This window comes from Lethenteron reissneri, chromosome 58 (genome assembly GCF_015708825.2).
Source record: "Lethenteron reissneri isolate LAM-NWPU_2019-01 chromosome 58, ASM1570882v1, whole genome shotgun sequence".
Lineage (NCBI taxonomy): Eukaryota > Metazoa > Chordata > Hyperoartia > Petromyzontiformes > Petromyzontidae > Lethenteron > Lethenteron reissneri.
In genome coordinates this window covers 603671-628534 of record NC_083836.1, presented here as the reverse complement: position 1 = coordinate 628534, position 24864 = coordinate 603671, and the positions used below count along the sequence as shown (strand labels likewise).

Here is a 24864-nt window from a genome sequence, read left to right as displayed (position 1 = left end):
TATTTGGGTTAGATCGCGTAAATATAAATCACGTTAAACCCACCACTACGCCACACAGCCAATTTACTACCACTACAGCACACTGGTGTGTTAGAGAGCAAATTTAAAATGTGGATTTACTCTCCAGCACACCAGTGTGCTGTTCCAACCCTAAAAAACCCTCTTATTGATAATATTGGTCGCGAAAGCCTGTGTGTTAAGTATGTCTGCTGCGTTGGCATAGTTTACTTTGTCATGAGTTTTTAAGTACATAAGCTAAGCTTTAGACTTGTTTGACTCAATCACTTCTGAGTAGACACTCGTAGTCAATCAACTGCCATTTTGCCGACTGTGGTGCTGCCTACACTTGCCTTTTCACCAAAGTATTTAAAAATATCAGTCCGTCTCTGAACTCTCACGACACTATAGGTGCTGTTGGGTATGCAACAATGCATTAATTATATCGACAATTTTAAATGTGACTCCTCGTACATAGTGTGAATTGGGTTTCCCCATTTATCCTAAACATAAGCAGCGTATTCGGCCTACGAACACAAGTCACCGAGAATGCGCCCAATCTCGCCGGATCTCGGAAACGAAGCACGGCCGAGCCTGGAGAGCCTTTGAATGGGTGACCACCACTCCTCTATTCAACCACTTCTCTATTCAACCACTCCTCTATACAACCCACTCCTCTTTACAACCACTCCTCTTTACAACCACTCCTCTTTACAACCACTCCTCTTTACAACCACTCCTCTTTACAACAGCTGCTGCAGCCTGCTGGGGGGGGGGGCTATGTTGTGGGCAGCAGAGGGGTCCCTGCCACCAAATCCGTTGTACTGTACTATGCTCCAACGTCCATGCTCCCCCACTTCACCAGGCATGGTAAACAACACCCACGAGCAGCGCAGAAGTGGGGTGGCCATCGTTAAAATAATTGTGTTTGATGTTCAAAAATTACTTACTAATCTTATTTACACAAGGGGTCTGAAACTTCTCTACAGAATCAGAGAACGAAAAGTGTAAATTAAAAGATACAAGCCGAGACGAAAATAATAACGTTGAATATTCTATACATTTTGAAATGTCGCCCCAAAATCCACGATTCAACGCATGGCTGGGCGCAGTGAATTGTTGCACACCTCTGTTTTTTATTGCCATGGAGCGAACACTGCAAGGGCATGACAACACTAATCGGTGCGACTACAAGCCTTGTAATTCACCTCTTTACCCCCATACATTTCATGGGTGTTTGTTTTCTCGCCGATCGTTGTAAAGCGTTAGTAATTGAGTACAGCGCGCGTCCTCGGAATACTGGGCTAATTCATTTTGTCCATTCGTTTTTAACAAAACCCCCGTTATTACCAAGACGACTTCTATATTTCTATTGCTTACATTACATGCAACACAATAGAAGCAAGACAAAAGGGAGGTAGACAAAAACGGCATTTGAAATCACAGGAGGAAAGCTACGAGACAATTCTGGAATGCACAGAACCCGACGCCACTGGGACTGCACTGCCCCCGCCCCCCGTGCAGCGTGGGCGACGAAGCAAACCTCGGTCCGTTCGTCAGTGACGGTGGTGGCCCTAAATAGACAACGTAGACAACAGGCGACGTGTTGTGCAATGGGTCCCTTTGACAGCGCACGTCTATGTCGCGTTGTCTCCAACTCCACTCTCTGGCCTATGCGCTGCAAAGGGCCATTAATGGACGTCTGTTAAAGAGCTTCACAGCTCATCAGATTCTTCCAGCAGTCTAAATGAAGGCCACACTGCTATTGACGAATGTTGAGCTTTTGTTTTCGTTATCCGTGCTTGTGCACCAGTTGCCAAAGGCAGCGTCACTAACAGCGAGAGAGAGAGAGAGACACAGCGTCGCTTTGCGTGCTGTTCGGCGTTTGAGCTTGGCAAGTGCAACTTAACAAAATTCTCCTTGAAATTTGATTGTCCCCACGAAAGCGCCGCTGCCTTAAGCGGGACACGGTGTTAGCTGCACCCAGTACCGAGGGCACGACTGTGCAGCCGTTCATTTGGAGAGTGCGCGCTGCCTCAGAAATGGCTTTACAACCAAAGTCCTTGGACGTGCCCAGAGAGGATTGTGTAATGCAGCACGCTGTGACGGTAGTGTATGCGCACTGGAGTTTGCAATGTTTTAATCTTTCAAAATAATGATGTACTGTAGTGTTTCTCGTTTTACAGTTTTTGAAAAATAAAGTTTGAGATTAGACAAAATAACCTTTGGGCTTGTTTCAGTCTCATGTATTTGAGTTGTGCACGTTACGTTAACAAAAGGCACGGTTGTTGTTAGAGGGAAAATGTAAAATTAATGGTAGATCAGTCCAGGTTTGCGTAGTGGTAGTAGAGGCAATGTCTGGCAACGCGACATCACAGGTGGGCAAGGCAGTATGGGCATTTGTACGACGGCAGAGCACGGCGTGCTGCGGACAGCATCGCGTGTCCGAGCGATAACGTTACAACCTCGTGGCACACTGTCGCTCATAGCTCAAGAGTGCGTCGAGCCAAAGCCAACAAAGATGGCCGATTTCTTTCGTTGGTTTGACAAGTTGAGGGTACCATAATGGCTGTCATTTGTTCTTGTAATTTTTAATTATTTTTATGAAAATGTTAAATTAGTTCGCCAACACTTAAGGCCATTCTGGTCCTGGTTTAAATCGCTACCCCTTGAAGTAAAGCATCACAATTCTATTGCTGGGGGTGGTGGAGTTCGGGGAGACTTCGCTGCTGCTGCTGCACCCGCCAGCTCCCAGTGGCCCTTGCTCGGCACCGGTGGTGGCGATCCACGATTCAAACCGTGACTCCAAATCATCACAATTCTACCAGCGGTGGATGGGGGGGGGGAATCTGGAAACCACCGCCACCTCAGCGGCGCTGCTTGATCCCCGCCTTGGACTTGGGGGCGGTGCCGCGCGGCAGGACGGTGTAGGTGGCCTCCATGCCGGCCTGGATGTGGTCCGTCACGTGGCAGTGCATGAGCCACGTGCCCGGGTTGCCGGGCCTCATGTGCGCCGTCTCGAACGTGGCCGGGAACAGGTCCATGACGTCGGCTCGGTGGGTTCCGCCCCCCACCTGCTCGAGACGCGCCACGGCCGCGGGTCAGTACGCGCGGGTCGCGAGCCCGCTGGCGAGCACACGTGGGCCAAATCGACCCTTCGCTTCTGTCCCGTGGCCCCCTCGCATTGCATCTCATCGTCCGAATGTCTGGCCAGAGGCAGATCTAGAACATTTCAAACGGGGTGGCTGGAGGGGGTGATCTTAAAATTGCATGATACTTTTTCCTTCCAAACAGGGCCCTACATTAGTAATACAAATTCCTTGACTTAAAGCTTTCGTGACTGCAGGAATTCATATTCTTGGGTCTTTCGGTAAAGTCACGGAGATAGGTTCAAATAAAATAACAAAAAACTACGACGTTTTGATCGCAACGTAAGCGGTCGTCTTCAGGAAAAGGGGGGTTTAGCTTCCAAGGGAAACGGTTTTAAATGGGCGTAGCCCAAATGTCAGCAGCCAATGATAATGTCAATGTGAGTGTTCGTCAGCGAGCCCGACGGTGTTTACCTGGCAGCTCTGCTGTGATTGTGTCACCTGATGACGGTCGCTTGCGTTGCGATCGAAACGTCGTGATCTCTTATTTTCTACCTACGTGACTTTACCGAAACATCCGGAGAAAACCCGATCGTGCAAGGGTGGGGGGGGGATACCCTATCTTCACTCGTATGTATATACGGTGAACTTCTTTTGCACCGTACATAGCCAACCGCACTAATCGAAGGTGCGAGGGAAGGACAACAACAACTCCATACAAAGCAGTTCTAAAGAAATGAGCCCCTTCTAGACATCCGAGAAAAAGAGCTTCAATAGAGATCGTATTTCTCCAGGATAAAGATTTCGATTCTGATCCCAGAGAGACGGAGTCCACATTTCTGCCATTCCCGCCATCTCGGGGACGAGCCCAGGGTCCCTGCACTGAAGCCTCCCCCGATGCCCAGCCCCGGGCGGGCCGGGCGTCCCACGACTCCCTTGGCAGGTCCTCTACGGGAGAAGCGGGCGGTTGCGTGGAGGCGGCTGTGGTTAGCGGCGCGCGTGGTGTGGGGGAGAGAGCGAGCGAGCGAGCGGTGCCGCTACCTGCACGGTGAAGGGGTGGCCGTGGAAGTGCACCGTGTGGATGTCCACCTCGTTGCCCATGCCCAGGAGGTACCAGGCCACGTGCTCACCCTCGCGCATCGTCAGCCCCGGCAGGTTGCCGTACACGTAGCCGTTGATGGCTGCGTGGGGGCGAGCCACAGACGCGCGCACAACAAACAACAGACAAAGGTCCCCCGTGTAGCCTTCACAGCCTGTTGAGACAAGTGCTGTTAGCGAGTAGCGCCTATGAAGGCCGGCACGGCACACGAGGGGGTGGGTGGCCAGCACCACGCCCGGCCGCCTTTGTCTTCCCAGTGGCGATGTTTACACACCGCGCCAGGTACTCATTTTGAGGCCGAATCGACCTAAGGGTAGGCCAAGGACCGGTTCCGATAATCGTCACCTGGTGGTGACCTTGAGCGGGAATTGAACTCGTGTCGCCGGGTTCGTAGCGCAGGGTCGCGCCAACCGCTACCTATACTGTGACCGTACCCTCGGACCGACGGACATCACTAGAGCATGGTACGGTGCTGACCACGACCACAAAAGTGCACCCCGATGCTCGTGTGTGCACGTATGTACAGGTGCGTCTACAGCTACAGGTGTGTGCACGTATGTACAGCTACAGGTGTGTGCACGTATGTACAGGTGCGTCTACAGCTACAGGTGTGTGCACATATGTACAGGTGCGTCTACAGGTACAGGTGTGTGCACGTATGTACAGGTGCATATGAAGGATATTGTTTCTCAATGACCCTCTGCCGGCTCAGCCTCCTGTCTGTGTGCATGTGGAACTTCTTTGGCACCGTACGTAGCCAACCGTGCTCATTGGAGGTCTCGCGCACCTGGCACCTCCGTACACCCCCCCCCCCGTGCCCCCCACCCCCGCGGCGAGCGACGGGTCTCACAGTGCATCTTGTTGCTCTCCTTGAAGTCCTCGTCGGAGGTGATGACGCCCGCCCCGCCGCAGCAGCGCTGCACGTTCTCCTCCAGGTACCACGACTCGTTCTCGTCGAACACCATCCAGAGCAGCGCAAACTCTCGCTCCACCCCGCGGGGCCGCGCGGCGCCGCCGCCGCCGCCGCCCGACAGCACGCCGGGCCGGCACGTGAGCAGGCTTCCGAAGAGGCCGCTGTACAGGTCCTGCGCCACGCACATGCACACGCGCGCACACGCACGCACACACACGCGATTCACACGGTGCAATGGCGATTGGCAACACGGCCGCTCGCTCGGCATGCGCCGGGCGTACTTTCGTATGTTGCGGGGAGCGGTGGTGTAGCGGTCAGCGCGCTGCGCTACGAACCCGGCGACCCGAGTTCGATTCCCGCTCACGGCCAACACCATGAATCGGTCCCTGGGCCTCCCCTAGGTCGACTCCAAATCAAATGGGTACCTGGTGCGGTGTGTAAACATCGCCACTGGGGAGACAAAGGCGGTCGCGCGTGGTTTTGGACACCCACCCCCTCGTGCGCCGTTCTGGCCTTCATTTGGTGCTCGCTAACTGCACTTGCCCCAACAATCTGTTTAGGCTAGCGAGAGATCTTTGCTGAACTTCTTTCGCACCGTACGTAGCCAACCGTGCTAATCTGAGGTGCGGGGGATAACAAACTAAACACACAAAGCAATTTCAAAGAAATTAGTTTTAAATCGAGATGACTTAAAAGTGCATAGCTCCAGTAGATTCCTAATATCGGAAGGAAGAGCGTTCCAGACGGCCACAGAAGCGTGTCCGAAAGCGCACGATGCGGTGACCGTCTTTGTTCCACGACTAGCGAAAAGCCGCTGCTAGGATTAATCTCGTCACCTTCCTTCACATTATTTGTTTACCGTATTAACAATGTTTTAAGAGCTACAATGACTTTGACGTTACCCAACAAAAGTTTAATCACACTGTGTGTCACCCTAAAAGGAATAAAAATACGTAGCAGGCGATGGTGTGGCCGATGCCCCTTATTCATAGCACAGGGCCATTTCCAAAAATGTTGCCTGCTATATTTTTTCTTCAAAGTGTTCCTTACAAACTTGCCGCATGTCGCTGTTGTTGTGTATTGTCCTTGAGCACCACTGCCAATGCAGCAGCAGCATCATCCGAGGAAGCCACTTTTAGAATATTAGGAATCCACCGGAGCTGTGCACTTTTAAATCATCTCGATTGAAAACTAATTTCTTCAGAACTGCTTTTTGGTGTTAGTTTAGCGTTGTCGGCTACGTACGGTGCGAAAGAAGTTCGACGTACATACACCACCAGATAATTTGTATAATGTTGATGTGACCTTCGGCTGTTTGATGTTTCTCCGCGGCTTACTTTCATCTCGTGGTTAAAGGATAAACGGAGGATGTGGATACGAGCTGGAACATGGGAGGCAGGAGGCGGCAAACAGAACACGACCTTGTTGGGGTTGACGTTGGAGTAGTAGGCCCAGAGGAGGCAGTCAGGGTCTCCCTTTCCTGGGCCCGATCGCTCGGGAACCATCCACTTGTACTTCTCCACACGCCCTGCACACGGACCCACACGTACACACGGGCCGTCATACACACACGCATGGGCAGATACACACACACGGGACAAAACACGCACATACACACTGATACAAAGACAAAGATCCCTGTATAGATATGTTAGTGAGCACCTATGAATGCCAACACGGAACACAAGGGGGTAAGGTGGCCAGCACCGTGCCGGACCGCCTTTGTCTCCCCCAGTGGCGAAGTTTACACACCACACCAGGTACTCATTTGGGGCTTAGTTAACCTAGAGGAGGTGCAGGACCGGTTCACAAAATCGTCACTGGTGTTGGCCGTGGGTGGGAATCGAACTCGGATCGCCGGGTTCGTAGCGCAGCGCGCTAACCGCTACACTACCTCTCTTCACCAACTGCGAGACACACACGCATGGTCAGATACAAACAGCGATTCACGCAAATCGATGACGATGGTGGATCTGTATTTCGTGTTTTTTGTTGTGCACAACGCCCGGCAGGTGGAGCGAACCCGGAGCGCCGATGCGGAGACGACTGAGAATCGGGAGCCGGTCGCTGCAAGGCAACGCGTGGCGGCACGGCGCAAATGATCGCGACGAGAGAGAGGCGCTGTGCGGAGGAGAGGCGCTGTGCGGAGGAGAGGCGCTGTGCGCAGGAGGAGAGGCACTCGCCGGGAGCCACAGGGGGGATGTTGCAGCTGTCCAGGCCCTCGTCCACGCCGTGAGCGTGCATGTTGTACGGACGGCTCGCCATGTTCTTGAAGACGACCACCAGCGCCTCGCCCACCTCCGCGCGCAGCATGGGGCCTGGAACAGGGCGGGCTGCGTCACCGCGCGCGGCTGGGGCCACGGCACCACGCGGGCGCTCGCTCACGACGCTGCCGGTGACCTTTCTGGGAGGCTCAACGGGGACACACGAAGACCTGGTGCCTCCTCCCACCATTTGTCAGCCACGCCCACTCGGTCACTAGCCCCGCCCACTAGGTCACTAGCCACGCCCACTGCTCGGGTGGCCCCGCCCACTGCTCTGGTGGCTCCGCCCACTGCTCGGGTGGCCCCACCCACTGCTCAGGTGGCCCCGCCCACTGCTCAGGCTACTTTTCTGGCCACAGCAAGGTGGCACTTGGCATTCTTACCCATAATGCCAAGGTGCTTCTCCCGTTCCCCGCGGGGCTTCTCGCGCGTGAACGTGTCGTCCGTGAACTCGCGGTACACCACCTTCTTGTAGGCAGAGCCAATGCGGTCCGTGCCGCCCCTCAGGAATGTCTCTCCGTGGCTGGGACAAACAAACAACAACGACGACGATGACGACGACGATCCCACGTACAGCCTCGAGAGACTTTTGGAATACTGACTGTGCTCGTCACTGTTTGGTGCCTGGGCTTGCGAAGCCACGGCGGGTAATGTGTAGTCATTGCGGGCAGCCCGGGTTACGGGATGTAGTACCGGCCCTAGTGGGGCTTGGGTGAGGGCTGGTTAGCGCGGAGGCACCGCGAGCTGTGTGCGGTGCCGGCTCCCGGTGAGGGAGCGAGAGGGAACGTCAGCCAGCCAGGGTTACTCTGGGGCGTGATGCGCTGGCTGACCTCAAGTCACGTGACCAGACGATATTGGAGGGGGGCCACCGGTGGACGGGGGCCGTGGGGCGGTCACGTGGTCCAAAGGAGCTCTCGGGAACCTTCGAGAAGGAGCTCGTGGTCCGGGCCGGGATAGTGAACCGTGTCCAGCTGTGCCGTAGCGTGGTTAGAGATAGGCATTGGAGACCCGAGTGTAGTTCGTGTTGTGTTACGTGTTAACGTGGAATAAAGTGTTGCTCCCAAGATAACGTCTGCGACTCTGTTGGACTATGAAGGTCGGCACGACGAGGGGGTGGGGTGACCGGCACCACGCCTCGCCGCCTTTGTCTCCCCAGTGGCGATGTTTACACATCGCACCAGGTACTCAAAACACGTGGACACACGCACGTACATACACACCGACATGAGCAGATGGTGCATGCATTCGAACACATCACTCAAGTACACACGCACACACGCCAACATACACGGACACAGGATGATGTGACAGCTCATTCATCACGTGCCAGGGGCCCCACTCGTGAAAAAAATGGAATTCCCACTTAATAACGATAACAATGCTCACCGTCTCTCTGCAAAGATTGCCACAGCAAACAGCCCTCTGCCTACACACTCGCGCGATGCCGTGACACACCTGCGGCGACAGACCCGCGCGCGTGGCGCCGCACCTGTGCTGCCGCGTGGTGTTGTGCCGCGCGAGCTCCCAGTGGCGCGAGGGGGAGTAGTCCCAGCTGAGCTCCACGGCCGCCACGTAGTGCGTGCGCGTCGCCGTGGGGCGCGGCGGGCGCAGCACGCGCGCATCGCACAGCGACACGTGGTAGTGCTGCTTCATGCCCGCCGACAGGTGGTCCGCCGTCTTGCACACCACCCCAAAGTCACCTGGGGGGGGGGGGGGGGAAGAGAGGGGGAGAGACGCGGGGTGGGGGGGACGATGGGAAGTCGTGGGGAGATGCGAGCATGGTAGGGGGCACAGGTGGTGCATCGGCCGGTCATCTCAGTCAACCCATGCCACCTGGATCTGTCCCGTGACCTCCTGCCACTGGGCGGTCGACACGTTGCCTTCAAGTGCACCTAGCCTGGCACAAGCTCCGTGGTGAAGTCACCACCACTTAGTGGCGAACGGCGGTTGTTGTTGTGAACAGATGAAGGACGGGTATGTGGTCATTGTTGCCATTCTATCGCAACAAGGCAAGAAACGCCTCGCGCGTCCGCGTGGATCGTGCAACGCTGCGCGGCGCGCGGAAGCATTCCAGTGGCGGGCACCGAAGCGGACGGGGGCGGCTGTCAGGGCGATGCCGGAGGCCTGTCACGTGGGCCGTAGGTGGGCCGCCAGGGCTCTCGGGGTCCCAGCAACAATGCGCCCTGACGTGGCCCAAGCGGAGGCGGAACGAGAAACTAGCCCAGTGGGAGGTGTGGGGCGGTCCCGAGACCACAAAGCTTTGCTAGCAAAAAAGAAAACCAACATTCACTTCATTTCCTTTGGTACTCTCCATAAAACTCATTTTTATTCTATCTCACCAGGTAAGGGGCACCGAGCTATACGTCTCTGTCAGAAACGAAGTGGCTTATCATCACCACGTGGAAATGTATAGCAGCAGCCAAATACTCGTGATGTTGATTCTAAATGTGAAGGGGAAAACCAGAGGACCTGGAGAAAAATCCACGCGACCACGATGAGAGAGAGAGACCGTAAACTCCAAATAAACAAGCAGGCGTCAGGGTCGGGATTGAACCCACGACCTCCTGTATACCAGGCGAGGTAGTTAACATCTCCTAGCCACCGTGATGATGTGAGAGAGAGAGACACGCAAACTCCAAATATACAGCAGCAGGCGTCAGGGTCGGGATTGAACCCTCGACCTCCTGTATACCAGGCGAGGTAGTTAACATCTCCTAGCCACCGTGGATCTGGCACTGTGCCCGAGCGCAGTTGACGCACCGGCCGCAGGTGCGTGGGTCACCGGGAGGGCTCACCGGCCTTGTCGGCGCTCATCGTGGCCGTGAGCGAGCTGTGCGGGAAGAGGTTGATGGTGTCGCGCCGGCGCCCCGACGCGCGCATCGTGTTCCCCGCCAGGTAGACGGCGTGGACGTCGACCTCGGAGCCCAGGCCCAGCAGGTGCCACGACACCTGCTGGGCCTTGCACATGCGGAGGCCCTGCAGGGTGTTGTACATGCGCCCATTGATGGCTGTGGAGGCGGGGGGAGGAGAGATAGAGAGATAGGGAGAGAGAGAGAGGAGAGGGTGAGAAAGACAGAAAGCAAAGGGTGCATGGAGAGAAGGAAGGGAGAGTTAAAGGGCCCATTTGGGAGAGGAAGATCGAGAGAGGATGAGAGAGAACGTACGGGGCAGTGGGATGGGAGAAGGTAGAGACACAGCCTCTGTGGATGGGACAGAGCGAGCGAAAGACTGGTGGAGGCAGCTATTAAGCAATGCAAAAAAACAATCACTCAAATTGTGAGGGCCACTGAGCAACGTCAGACTGCACAACGTGACCCCACCAATGGTTTCCATGCTCCGCTAGATCCCGCAGCTGCTGCACGGTCAACACTCGACCCCCAAGATCCCACCACTTGCTCTTAGATAGACTCACCCAGAGACCCAGAGATTCAGCATCCCACCATCTGGCCTTAAGGCCTCCCCCCTTTGGTGGCCGGGCTTGTGGAGACTGTTCCAACGGCCATCTCGCCAATCGGTCCTCACTCCATCCCGTGCCACACGTCCCACCCAGTGCGGACCTTTTTGCCTCCTCGAATGTTCTACTAATTGTATTTTCACCAGGTAAGGGCCGCTCCGCTACGCAGATGTTTGTTAGAAGTGTCTTGGCCATAAATGAGAGCTCAACGAAGCGGCTTATCACGTGGAAAGGTATCACAGCCAAATGCTCTGAACGCGTGATGTTGATTATACACGTGGAGAGAAAAACCGGAGGACCCGGGGGAAAAAGCCACGTGACCACGGGGAGAGAGACACTGCAAACTCCACATACACAGCAGGCGTCAGGGTCGAGATCGAATCCACGATCTCCTGTATACCCGGCGAGGTAGTTAACTTCTCACCACCGTGGCACCGGCCGGTTAAACGTGGTTGTGCACCGCCACCGAGGGGGAGGTTCGCGTGCGTGTCCAGCGGCCGCACCGTGCATCTTGTTGCTCTCCTGGAAGTCGTCGTCGTCCCGGTTCACGCCGGCCGGGTCGCTCGCGAAAGCGGCGATGTTCCGCTCCAGGTACCAGCTCAGGTTCTCGTCGAACACGGAGAAGAGCAGCGAGAACTCGTGGTCGATGCCACGCTGCACGGGAGGGGTGGGGGGGGGCAGGACAACTTTGCATTTTGCTATCGCACTGCCCTCTGGGATGGATGCCAGACCACGGGACACGGCCGAATTCCTGACAGAATCAACGTGCATCGAACGTCCAGGTCAGGAGGTAAACACACGTTAGACCACAACTCTCAGCAGCAGACTCATCATAGTTCTGACTTAAAACTTTCGTGACTGCAGGAATTCATAATCTTTGGTTCTTTCGGTAAAGTCACGTACCTGCGCGCCGTCCGCGCCCAGCTTGCCGGGGCGGCACACGATGAGGGGCCCCACGAGTCCCGAGTTGGTGTCCCGCACGCTGTCCGTCGCCGAGTAGTAGAGCCACGTCACGCAGTCCGGGTCATTCCCCGCCGGGCCAGACTCCTCGCCCACCACCCAGCGGTACAGGAAGCGGCGGCCCGGCGCCACCGACTCCCCGCCTGAACGAGTGGCCGCAGGGTTAGGGGGAGCGGCACGGTACGGGGTCGCGCTGCGGGGGTCGCGCTGCGGGGGTCGCGTGAGGGGTCACGCTGCGGGGGTCGCGTGAGGGGTCGCACTGCGGGGGTCGCGTGAGGGGTCGCGCTGCGGGGGTCGCGTGAGGGGTGTTGTATACTAACCCTTCCTCCAAAATTGAGATTAATAATATTTGATGATTTTTATATATTATCTTTTTACTTGTTTTTTTAAACACACCAAAGCGCAGCAAACTGCAAAACACCAGGTGTTGTTAAGTGATGAACTGGAGGAGGGCTAGGATGGCAGAATTTGCAACCTTGCTTCAAGGAAAGATAAGGCCTGATGAACGGGCACATGTCACCCGTGCAGGCGGCAGAGACAGTGGGAGTGTCAGCCAGACATAGTTAAGGCAAAAAGCCCAACCATCCTGCATGGTTTTAAAGTAACGTCAAAATTCGAAATTCAACAACAGAGTAGGCTAAAGTATCGATCCTCGCGCTCGCTCAAATTGGAGACCAGGCTGCGAGCTACATCAATGAACCATTGCCCATTTGCTAATCCAATACTGAATGTTAATATTACTGAAGTCAAAACGAATTCTATGACCTCAGCACATGGGCAAATAATAGGGCAGTGTCGACTCAAAGGCAATGGAAGAAAACAGAGGCGCCTTTGTCTAAATCACAACCACAGAAAGCCAGGAATCATCACTGATTGTGTGTTTAGGGATTCCGAGCTAGTTGGAACACGTGCACACAGGGGGGGAGGTAGAAGTACGCCTTGTCCTCCTGCAGCTGAGGGAGCAAAGATAAACCCAAGAAGGCCAAGAAATTAAATTAAGTGAATCAGCTCAAGGCTGTGTGCACAGGGGAGGGAGCTGATTTAAACAACCCTGCACGTCTGAACGTGAGGGGGCCCTGGACCTGAAATTAAGAATAACACTCCCAGAGCAGAAGGTGATGGCCACGGTGAGACGAGAATAAGAGGGTTGTATATCTCTCAAGGATGCAGACCCAGCTGAACAACAAGGCTGCGGGGGTCACCAGAAGTTCGCGTTCGCCTAGTTAAGACAAAAAGCTCAATTATTCTGTATTGCTATTAAAGTAACGTTAAAGTCGGAATTTAACAACAGGGTAGGCTAAAGTTTGATATTCACACCCACTCCAATTAAACCAGGTCACAAGTACGCCTACTGAACCATCACCATCATTAAGTCAATATGAAATGTTATTTCCATACTTTAATGCTTTCTATACAACTCGACCCGAAGCATATGCATGAAAAGACAAAAGTAAAACTTATGAAAAGCCAGGATAACGGGATGAATCACCACCAGGTCGAATATAAATACATAATAAAAAAACGATGTTAAACCCAGGGTCGGAGAGAAAGGGAGATCCCGGCCGTCTTTGTATCTCCGCAGCGCGGGATAGGAGTGTGTATACGCTCGGGGAAACACCTCCACTTGAGTCAAGCACCACGATGGGAAACGACAGACCTTAGGTTACATACAGAATCATAACTGTGAAATAGTAAGGGACAAATGTTAACTTAAAACTTCTTAACCATTTCTTTGTGCGCCGGGTCGGAGAGAGTGTTGCCCCTCCCTCCAGGTGGTGCAACACGAACAAAGACGCCTATGAGACGATTTGTAACGTCTGTGTTTTGGGTTCATGAAGAAGGCCAGACAAGAGATAATATTGCACCCAGACAGAGAGACGACCTCGAGGCAATTTGTAACATCTGATTGTTTGCTCGTGGGTTTTATGGAGGGAGTGTGACAACGGAATACCGTGAGTGATGCACACAAGGACATACGGACGTACGGACACACACATGGACACACCTGCCTACGGACAGATCCTGACACAGCAAAAATCGAAAAGAAGCCCCGCCTTGTGGGCGGGATCCAGGGGGATTTTTCGGCATAAAGGAAAGGATCCTGAGCATTGGAAATCAGTGCGACCAGCGGGTCGGCTCACGGGGGGAGTGCGACCAGCGGGTCGGCTCACGTGGGGGGTGCGACCAGCGGGTCGACTCAGGAGCGAGCTGCGACCAGCGGGTCGGCTCGACTCATCTTCAGCTCGTCTGGGACTCAGCCGAGTTCGATCGGCTTGCCAAAGCCGGCTCTCGGGGCTCGACTCAAGCGGCTCCCCATCTCCTCTGCAGGCGGGCAAGACCCGCTTGACAGCTCAACTCGGCCTGCGTGGGTCAACCTCTGCCGAGTCGGAGGTCTCTGCTGCCGCCGGAGTGGTGAGAGTCGCAGTTTGGCGACGAGGCTCCGTGCACACGACGACCCCACCACTGCACGCTGCGAGCGAGTTGTGGGCGCCACCTACCGACCGGGTTCCGAACTGCGACAGCGTATCAACGGGCATCCGAACCAGTTCCCCACGGTGACAGGGGAGCGACTGATACGTATGACGCGCACCGCCCCCTCACCACACGACCACCAGGCGTCTGTTTGACATAAAGAATCGACTCCGAACACTGACTATTCAAGACAACTCTTACCACTCAAACACACTCGAACCCATAAGCCATCCGTGGCTGGGAAGGCATCACAACGAGACCGAGTGATGGCCATCCGTCGTTTATAAAAGTATTCGTAATTTTTATCTTTAATATTTAGTGGGCTGTACTCTTAATCGCATAAATTCCCAACAGATCCATCAATACGAACTGATTTTTGGCACCTCCTTCCGCCGAGCCACGCTCACGTGGGGAGTGGTGGCCCACCGGATCCTTATCAGGTGATCTGGTCCCCAATTAGTAAACTTGGTATAAGATAACGATCTTCGGAAAAGGAGCACCGTCGCAGGCCCTTACTCCGAGCCGTTCTGTTGTCAGATAACCTGCCGATGTATCTGTTTAGATTGATGCCTTTAAGAATAATAACTGTTTTTGATTGTGTTTTGTTTATCGCCGTATAATCTTTCAAGTATCTTTCAGTCATAATCGCCGCACGTACTCGCATCCTCTACAGAATATTCAACTGTCCCGTGACCCAAGGTGCTAACAACGTGATAAGGGTTGCGTATGATCAATAAGGAGTGCGGTACTGCGTGAACAAAATTGAGTATAATCATTCATTAACGTTAAGGTTTTCTTAGTATAGTATTTGCATATTTTAACGACTCTCTCTCTCACTAACAACCATCGCGTTATGCGGGATCCATGTGCCGTTGTCAAAGTGAAATCAGACAATCGTTGATGATACTGTATTGATGCCGTGTTGACGTTCCGGGATTGAGAGTTCGCATACTATATCATAGTTAAGGTTGAATTAGTAATAAATTGATCAATACAGAAGTGGTTGTGTGATTCTTTCCTGAAATCTATGCATAAGATCTGCTTCTGCGTTGAGATCTGAACTTGGTGACCTTAATAAACACACTAACACATACTCAGTAAATGTTAAAGCGATAACGGGGTGAACCGGGGACCTAAAATATAACCACGAATACACACTCTGGGAATGTTAAAGCGAGAATGAGACGAACCTAGACAACGATGCCGAGTTAATCTAAGTTAATCTTGCATACTTACACCACACCTGCATAACTGCATACGATTAATTGCCTTATTCCGATCGATAACCCACCCTCATCACCGAGGCGGGGTCTGGTTATCATAACGACTTGCATTATCATAATTACACCCACTCGCATAATTAATACGATTACCTCTCGAATTGGCATAATTAAAATGTGCGTAATTACATAAATTAACATATTTCCGGATAATTACACATTTGGCCAAATTTCATTTAATTATTATTATTTTCACTGAATATTCATAACCCACATATACAACATAATAATTTCACCCACGCACGCATACAACATAACAAATTTTGATAACCAACATATACAACAGGGGTCGCGCTGCGGGGGTCGCGTGAGGGGTCGCGCTGCGGGGGTCGCGTGAGGGGTCGCGCTGCGGGGGTCGCGTGAGGGGTCGCGCTGCGGGGGTCGCGTGAGGGGTCGCGCTGCGGGGGTCGCGCTGCGGGGTCGCGCTGCGGGGGTCGCGTGAGGGGTCGCGCTGCGGGGGTCGCGTGAGGGGTCGCGATTTGGAGTTCTTGATTTTGGGTCACGGTTCGAGGTTGACGATCTGGGGTCTGTCAATTGGGTGTCGGGGTTCGCAATGTGGGTTCACGACTGGGGGTTAGGATCCGGTGTTCCTGGTGATTCTGACACTAGGAACGCTCACCCCAGATTGAGGCTCAAACCCAGCTCGTGAGCGGCTCACCCCGTGACCCCCGGCTCACCCTGTGACCCCTGGCTCGCCCTGTGACACCTGTGACCCCTGGCTCACCCTGTGACCCCTGGCTCGCCCTGTGACACCTGTGACCCCTGGCTCACCCTGTGACCCCTGGCTCGCCCCTTGACCCCTGGCTCGCCCTGTGACCCGTGACCCCCGGCTCACCGGCCACGCCGTCGCTGTACGCGGCGCCCTCATGCTGCTTGAGGTAGGAGACGCCGTGCGGCTGGATGCTGTACGGGCGGCTCGCGTTGTTCCAGAACAGGACCTGCAGCACGTCCCCCACCTCCACGCGCAGCACGGGGCCTGCACGCGCACAGACAAAGATCCCCACCACCACCGCCGTGGAGCATTAACAGAACGTTGGGGCAAGCGCTGATCGCGAGCACCCGTGAGGGGGGTGGGTGGCCAGGGAAGGCCCAGGACCAGTTCAGATAATCGTCACCGGTGTTGGCCGTGAACGGGAATCGAACTCGGGTCACCGGGTTCGTAGTGCAGTGCGCTACCACTGCCCCACACACTCACAAAAAACACACGCAAGTATATGAATAAAAACACACATGTACAGTACACCAACATTACACACGTGCACATATATACATACACAATTATACAAAGGATAGAGATCACCAACGCAAATGGTTTGTGCATCCCAGGAAGATAAAGAGGCAAGGTGAGGGCCCTACGAGCGGCATTACCGAGCAGAGCGAGGTGCTCGTCGTTCTTGCCGCGCTGGCGCACGGCACTGAACACGTCGTCCTCGTAGGCCACGTAGCGGGCCTTCCAGTAGCGGCTCCCCACGCGGTGCGGCCCCCGCTCTAGGAACACGGCCGAGGGGCTAGGGGACACGCAGAGACACGTGGGGACACACAGAGACACACACACGGTGACACATGGACACACACACACGGTGTCACGCTAAGACACACGGGAACACGCACAGACACACATGGACACGCAGGGACACATACACAGGGACGCACGGGGACACGCAGAGACACGGGGAGAATGGAGATACACAGCGATTATTTAGACACACGGTGACACACACGGGGACGTATGGAGACACACGGTGGGGGGGACGACGACACGCACGGGGAGGCCGGCGGCGATCGCCGGCGCTCCGGGCCCCTCACCTCCCCGGCTCGTCGAGCTTCGTGCCCGAGATGCGGTCGCGCCCGCCCGGCGCGTAGTCCCACACCTCCTCGTGCGCCGCCACGAAGAACGTGCGCGTCACGCCGCCGCTCACGGGCGCCTGCGCGGGGCCGGGAGGCTTCAAGCCGCAGTTGCGCACCGTGTACAGCATCATCATGCCGGCTGGGGGGGGGGGGGGGGGGACGCGGGGGTGGGAAGGGGGAGGGGGTCCGTGGTTTGAAATTCTCGCGCTCGCAGCTGGCCGGCGAGGGGACCCCCAGCGGCAGCGTCGCCTTAGTCGACGTCGCAAACAAGCCGCCACCGCAGGTGAATTGTAAACAAATTTCCTTAGAACCGCTTGCCGTTGCGTTTAGTTTGTTTTTTATCCTTTCCCAGCAACCTCCGAGTAGCGCGCTTGTCGACGCCACGTAGGGAAAACCCCTCGGTCACCTTGCACGTGGTCGTTGACCTGGCAGCTGATGAGCCAGGTGCCCACGCGCGCCGGGGCCATGCGCGCCGATCGGAACGTGGCCGGGAAGAGGGCGACGGTGTCGACGCGGCGTCCGCGCTCCTCCAGCGTGTGGCCCAGGAAGTGGGCGGCGTGGACGTCCGCCTCGTTGCCCATCGCCACGAGGTGCCACCAGACGCGCTCGCCGGCGCACAGCTCCAGCCGCGGCGCGTTGCCGTACAAGTAGCCGTTGATGGCTGCCGGGCGGGGGGGGGGGGGGAGAGGCCCCCCTCGGGTCACGATCGACGAGCCCAAAAAAAAAGCTTTTCGTGCTTCGCTTGTAGTCCTTCCCCCTAGCCACGGGTGGCCCATGTACCGTGCGAAAGAAGTTCAAAATACATCCCTATGATAGTTAAGAGGTGTTTTTGTGGCTATCACAAATGATGGCTCAACCGAGTGGCTGATCATCGCATGGACATTTATAGCAGCAGCCAGATACTCTGAGCGCACGTCGATTCCAAATATGGAAGGAAAAACCGGAGGACCCGGAGTAAAAGTCGGGATCGAACCCACGACCTCCTGTATACCAGGCGAGGTAGTTAACATCTCGCCACGGTTGCGCCCCTTGTCCCCCGCGCGACGTCGCACCGTGCATCTTGTTGCTCTCCACGAAGTCCTCGTCGTTGACGTCCACAGTGGCCGGCTGCTCGCAGAAGCGCTCCACGTTCCTCTGCAGGTACCAGCTCAGGTTCTCGTCCATGACGGAGAAGAGGAGGAAGAACGCTCGGTCCGGGTCTTGGGGGTTCCCATGCTCGTCCAGAGAGCCTGCAGGGTGCACGCGAGGCCATCCGCTCGCTGGGGGGCCAGACCATCCCCCCCACCACACCCCGAGGGAGACAGAACCTCGGCCAATCCCAGATCCATTTCAGGATCGCACTCTGTCTTCAACATCCTCCATGGACTCCTCCTCTCTCATCTCATCTCACTCTCCTCCCACGCACTCTCCTACCTCTCCATCTCACCTCTACTCGCCTCTCCATCTCGCTCTACTTTCCCCTCCACGCACTCCCACCACCCTCGTTGGTTTCTTTCTCCGAGTGGTGGTGCACTGCTTAGCGCACTGTGGTTTAGAGACCGTTGAAAATAACATCGCCCCATGATGGACGACGCCACCGGCGCTACAACGAGTTCCAACTCGGATTTTTTATTTTGTCAACGTCACGGCGTCCTCGACCACCCCCCCCGCCGTCCCGCGTGAGGGGTGGGTTGTGGGGGGGGGGTCCCGGGGAGCCGGGGGGGGGGGCCGCACCTTTCTTGCAAGCGAGCAGCGGGCCGATGAGCCCCGCGGCGATGTCCCTGGGCGCGTCGACGTGCGAGTGGTACGTCCACGTGATGCAGGCCGGGTCGGCCTCCGTGGGGCCGTACTCAGGCTTCAGACTCCACGTGTACTCGCGGCTCTCACCCGGAGCCACCGCGTCGTCCGCCTGCTGATGGCGCTCCGTGTGGTCGGGGTAGGGGGCTCCTGGCGGGGGGGGGGGGGGCGGTGTGGGGGAGCGGGAGGAGCAAGGGAGGCGTCCAGACGATTCGGCGAGCAACCAATCCGCTTTACAGGTCACCCACAGGTCACCCACAGGAACTCCAACCCGATGCTGCAGGACTCGAGGTCTGCTCCTCTCTCTCGCAGTGCCCCCCTAACCCCCCCACCCGCCCCCACTGCCCCCGCTCACCCTCGCTGCTCTTGTCGTAGTGCAGGCCGTGCGAGTGGATGGTGTAGGGGCGCGACGCCAAGTTCCTGAGGTGGACGACGACGGTGTCGCCCACCTCGGCGCGCAGCACGGGCCCCAGGAAGCCCAGCCACGGCTCCTTGGGCAGGGCCAGCGAGAAGGCGGCGTCCGCGTACTCCTCGTACACGGCCTTGGTGTACACGGTGCCCACGCGCCGCGGGCCCCGTCGCATGAACGTGCCGGCGTGCCTTGACGCGCACGCGGCGCCGCGAGGAGGAGAGAGGCGGGCGAGTTAGTGGGCGGGTGAGTGAAGGAGTAAGTAAGTGAGTAAGTGGGTGAGCGGGCGAGTGAGCGGAGAGTTGGGCGAGTGTTTGAGCGAGTTAGTTTGTGGGCGAGTACGTGGGTGACTGGATGGCTGAGTGAGTTGAGAGGTGGTTGAGTGAGTGGGTGAGTGAGTTGAGTGAGTGGGTGAGTGAGTTGAGTGGGTGGGTAAGTGGGTGAGCTGAGTGGGTGGGTAAGTAAGTGGGTGAGTGAGGTGGGGGGTTGTTAAATCGCCAAGCGCGTCGCGTTTGGAAGTGTTTATTAATCATCAGGCGCGTGCGGCGCAGAACGGCCCATGGAGCGAGTCGGCGGAACGTGTGCCGACACGCCGCGGGTTGGGACGCCGCCGGCTCCGGCACTCACTCGTCGTCGTCCACGCTCACGTCGGCGATGAGGTTGCGCCGCGCGGGCGCGTAGTCCCAGTCGACCTCGCGGATCGCGATGAAGTGAGTCCTGACGACGGCGAGGGCGGCCGGCACCCACGTGCAGCAGCAGCAGGCGACCGCGAGCCAGGCGAGCGGACGCATCCTCACCGGCGCAGCTGGGGGGCACGTGCAGACAGAGAGACGTCACGGCGTTACAGAACATAATTGAGGGGGGGGGGGGGCATCACGGTGGCTAGGAGATGTTAACTACCTCGCCTGGTGTACAGGAGGTCGTGGGTTCCATACCGACCCCGACGCCTGCTGCTGTGTATTTGGAGCTTGCAGTGTCTATCGCCCCGTGGTCGCGTGGATCTTTCTCCGGGTCCTCTGGGTGTTCTCTGCACTGTTAGAAACATGCGTGTCGGAGTATTTGGCTGCTATAAATGTCCACATGATTAGCCGCTTCATTGAGCTATCATTCGTGGCCAGGCCGCTTCTGATAAATCGCCATGTAGCTCAGTGGGCCTTAACTGGTAAAAATAATTAATTGTTTAGTTTAAATAGTTGTTATTTATTATTAGTTAATACATCTAGTATCGGCGTTATCATTGGTGCAGAGCGACCGTGACGACGAAGGGAGGCGCTGCTATGTTTTACAGACGCAGCCTGCGGTGGTATCACGCGGCTCCACAACCACCACACAGCCACCGCCAACATAGCCCCCCACCCCCCATGTGATCCAACGCCGTGAATGCTGGAAACCCCCTTGCAAGCCCCGCCCACGTTCGTTGTCCGACGAGTCGAGGAACCACCTAGTCGTTACACTGTGGCTCAGGTGGCGGCTCAGTGGCTGTGCGGGTGGTGAGGGGGGGGCAGCTCGCAACGGGAAGGTGTTTGTGTTTAGTGACTTGCTTCCCATTTTTTCTCTATTTTGCACTGCTATCGTGTATTGTTGTTGTTGTCCTGTTTGTTGTTGTTGTGACTTGCTGACCCGTCCCTTACTGGACATCCTCCAGGATAAAGATTCAGATTCTGTGCCCACTCTTCCCCTCTCTTAACAATCCACAGAGATGTCATCCAGAAAACACAAACAAGAAAAACAAAACACAAACAACAGAAACAACACACCACAAACAGCACACAAGCTCAACACTTTCATCAATAACACACAGTGTGTGTGGCCTCGGGTAAAGTTTATAATCGGTCACGTGTTGAGTAGTGGTGCTTATTTTAAAACATTCAATACGAAAGAGGGGATGAGAGACGGGATTCAACACAGACACACACACAGACACCCACACACAGACACACAGATACCCACACACCCACACACACCCACACACCCACACACAGAGACACCCACACACACAGACACCCACACACAGACACACAGACACCCACACACCCACACCACACACACACAGACACACACAGACACGGGCTGGTGACCATTCTGCTGTGTAAAGCGAGGGCTGACCTCTCTGTTATCGCAGTCACCGTTATCCGTTATCTGTCTAGGTGGGCAAACCGAGGTCTGAGAGGGCGACACGGCTCCACAACCACAACACACAGACACCACCACACACACAACCACCACTACACACACACAGACACCACCATCAACACACCACCACACAGACACACAACCACCACTACACACACAGACACCACCGTCAACACACAGCCACCACACAGCCTCAGCAGACTGTTGGGGCAAGTTGTTGGGGCGAGTCATTTCTATAGAACTGCTTTTAGTGTTTAGTTTGTTGTCTTTCCCCTGCACCTCCGATTCGCACAGTTAGCTACGTACGGCGCAAAAGAAGTTGAACATACACACGTGTACAAGAGCTGTTAGAGTGCACCTATGAAGGTCGGGACGCCACACGAGGAGGTGGCCAGCACCACGCCCGACCGCCTTTGTCTCCCCATTGGCAATGTTTACTACACACCGCACCAGGTACTCATTTGAGGCCGAGTCGATCTAGGGGAGGCTCAAGACCGGTTCAGATAATCATCACTGGTGTTGGCCGTGAGCGGAAATCGAACTCGGGTCGCAAGATTCGAAGCGCAGCGTAGCGCTAACCGCGACACTGCCACACACACAACGCTTCACCTCGCAGCACGGAATCACCCTCGTATAAAGCGAGAGAAACAGGGGAGCGAATCACAGGAGGGAGGAGCTACTACAGAGAGAGAATGTTCACTTACACAGAAGGCAGCAGCAGTAGCCACGCGATCATCCGGCGGCAAATCCCCCCTCCAAGCTCTGCAGTCCTCTGTTTATGAAGGTGTCATCGGCCAAGTAGTGAATGTTGAAACCATGGCTCCTCTCTATCAGTCCCTGGGGTTCGATACGTGTTTGGGGTGCCACGGTGGTTAGGAGATGTTCACTACCTCGCCTGTGTTCTCACTCTCCCTGTGGTCGCGTGGATTTTTTCCCTCCACATTTATAAACACGCATTTAGAGTATTTGGCTGCTTTAAGTTTCCACGTGATAAGCCACTTCGTTGAGCTATCATTTGTGGCCAGGTCGCTTCTGAAAAAGAGCTGTATAGCTCAGTGAGCCTTACACCTGGCAAAACGAATTAGTTTAGTTTAGTATGATACTCTGTAAATATGTATAAATCTCTATGAGCACATATCTGGGTCTCCATGAGGCTCTATGGGTCCCTAATGTATTTATATTGATATCTACAAGTCTCTATGCGTCTCTGGGTCTTTGCGAGTCTCTGTGGGTCTCCAGTTGATGTATATGGATGGCTACGAGTCTCTTATGGGTCTCTAAAATAGTGTTTTAGTTTCACTAACAGCGTCACCGATCATGCAGATTGCATCTCACAATGGCTGAAGGCACCACAGACCTGACCCGGATGGTAACAGCAGCCAGGCAGAGGGCTGGTGCGACAGTAACAGCCACTTCCCAAGTTTTGCGGTCCTCTATGTATTAAGCTATTTCTCGGCCAATTCATGTACAGGTCTCAAATCTGCACGATCCTCTTGTCGCCAACTCCACAAGACGCGTCTCTTCAGGCTGCGCACCTTGAAGTCTTTGTTTCATGTTGTATTTGTTACCGACCGGAGTTCTGAGCCATACGCGTTGATTTAAAACGTTACTCTTGAGGCTCCTCGTTATCTTGCTGTTATCAATCATCCTACCGGTATTATTTGAGGGGCCTAGTGAATACTGAAACTAATTTACTGAACAATTTTTTTTTATTTGACCAGGTAAAGGCCCACTGAGCTGTAAATATCTTTAAAAAACCGACCATTTGTGATGGCTACATCATGGCTACATCACAAATGACGGCTCAGCGAAGTGGCTGATGTTCACGTGGAACTGTGTAGCAGCCAAACACTTGAAACGCGTGATACTAAATGCGGAGAAAAAAACCCGGAGGGCCCGGAGAGAAATCCACGCGACCACTGGGAGAGAGAGACACGCAGACTCCAAATATACAGCAGCAGGCGTCATGGTCGGGATTGAACCCACGACCTCCTGTATACGAGGCGAGGTAGTAAACATCTCACCACCGTGGCGCCCCAATTAAAGACAAGGCCCTTGCCTGCAATATCGGCAGGTAACCAGCAAGAAAACCCGACTGTTGATGAGACGCTGTGTGTCAAAACCGGCCCAGAGTTTGCTCGTCTTGAATCAATGCTGCTCAACATAGGCACTCCCAGAAGGCCATGCGGCTGATGGATTGTGTAAGAATTGTTTAATGATATGTGAAGGATATCTAAGCAAGAAACTTTTGGCTAATGGCATGTCCATGGAACCAACGTTGAGTCAACATTGGTCCGACGTTCCACTCGTACTGGATTGCCTGCTTATCTATTTTCTCATCTTACATTCAATAATCCTTCCAGTCCACACGAAGCAGACACGCACAGCACCTCCGATTCGCGCGGTTGGCTACGTACGGTGTGAACAAAGTTCAACAAGCATGCACACAGCAGACGTCTCTCTCAACATGTACGCACCTTGAACTTCTTCGGCACCGTACGTAGCCAACCGTGCTAATCGGAGGTGCGGCGGAACTAACTTTGGTCCCAGGTGTCTCCCTCTCTCGTGCCGGGGCCACCTCCAGCGAAGCTTCGGTCCCAGATGCACCGCTCAGCTCTCTGCCGACACCTACCACAACTCGCCCTTTATATGTGTCCAAATGTTTAAACAAAATTATAATAATAATCCTCTTGATGGCCCCTCCTGCATATCCTTTCCCGAATCAAAGGGCCTTCCCGGAATCCCAAGCAACGCTGCCGAACCCTCCCACCGCAGTCCAAGTCAACATTGCCACACGCAGCGTCCAGCCCGCGGTTCAATCATTAAACGCCGTGGCGGGCATCCGCTCCGAATCGTCGAATGCCCCCCCCCCCCAACCACTGCGCTCTCTGCCACCCCTGCCTCTGATTACAGACACTGGGTGGGGGGGGGGTCTCGTCACTCGCATGCAGCAATACCACCCCCCGGTAAACACGCCAACGTTGAGGCAGCGTTGATGCAACGTTGACACAAAGTGGGTGAAACCGTTGAACAAACGTTGGTTCAACGTTTGAGTCAAGGTCCCATGTCTACTGGGATAGCTCTCCCAGCTGTGTTCAGCCTGCGCCGCGCGTTGTTTGGCCAGACGTCCGACATTTCGCTGCATGTGCCGAGTGGTGGAGCGAAACGTC

At 55.1% G+C, this 24864-nt stretch overlaps 1 protein-coding gene across 1 annotated transcript; it reads right to left on the bottom strand.

The window, feature by feature from the left end:
* Positions 1–8: 8 nt before the first annotated feature.
* LOC133357398 (hephaestin-like) lies at positions 9–24301 on the bottom strand. Its single transcript, XM_061575305.1, has 19 exons — positions 24172–24301; positions 20189–20366; positions 19508–19752; positions 19090–19302; positions 18429–18605; positions 17783–18037; positions 17335–17515; positions 16897–17036; positions 16364–16504; positions 11720–11919; positions 11320–11470; positions 10158–10370; positions 8852–9062; positions 7746–7885; positions 7282–7416; positions 6520–6626; positions 5036–5270; positions 4128–4267; positions 9–3071 (listed from the first exon to the last, which is right to left on the bottom strand). Exons 2-19 carry the CDS (start codon positions 20350–20352, stop codon positions 2865–2867), a joined length of 3255 nt encoding a protein of 1084 aa, XP_061431289.1. The 5' UTR covers positions 20353–20366; positions 24172–24301; the 3' UTR covers positions 9–2864.
* Positions 24302–24864: the final 563 nt, after the last annotated feature.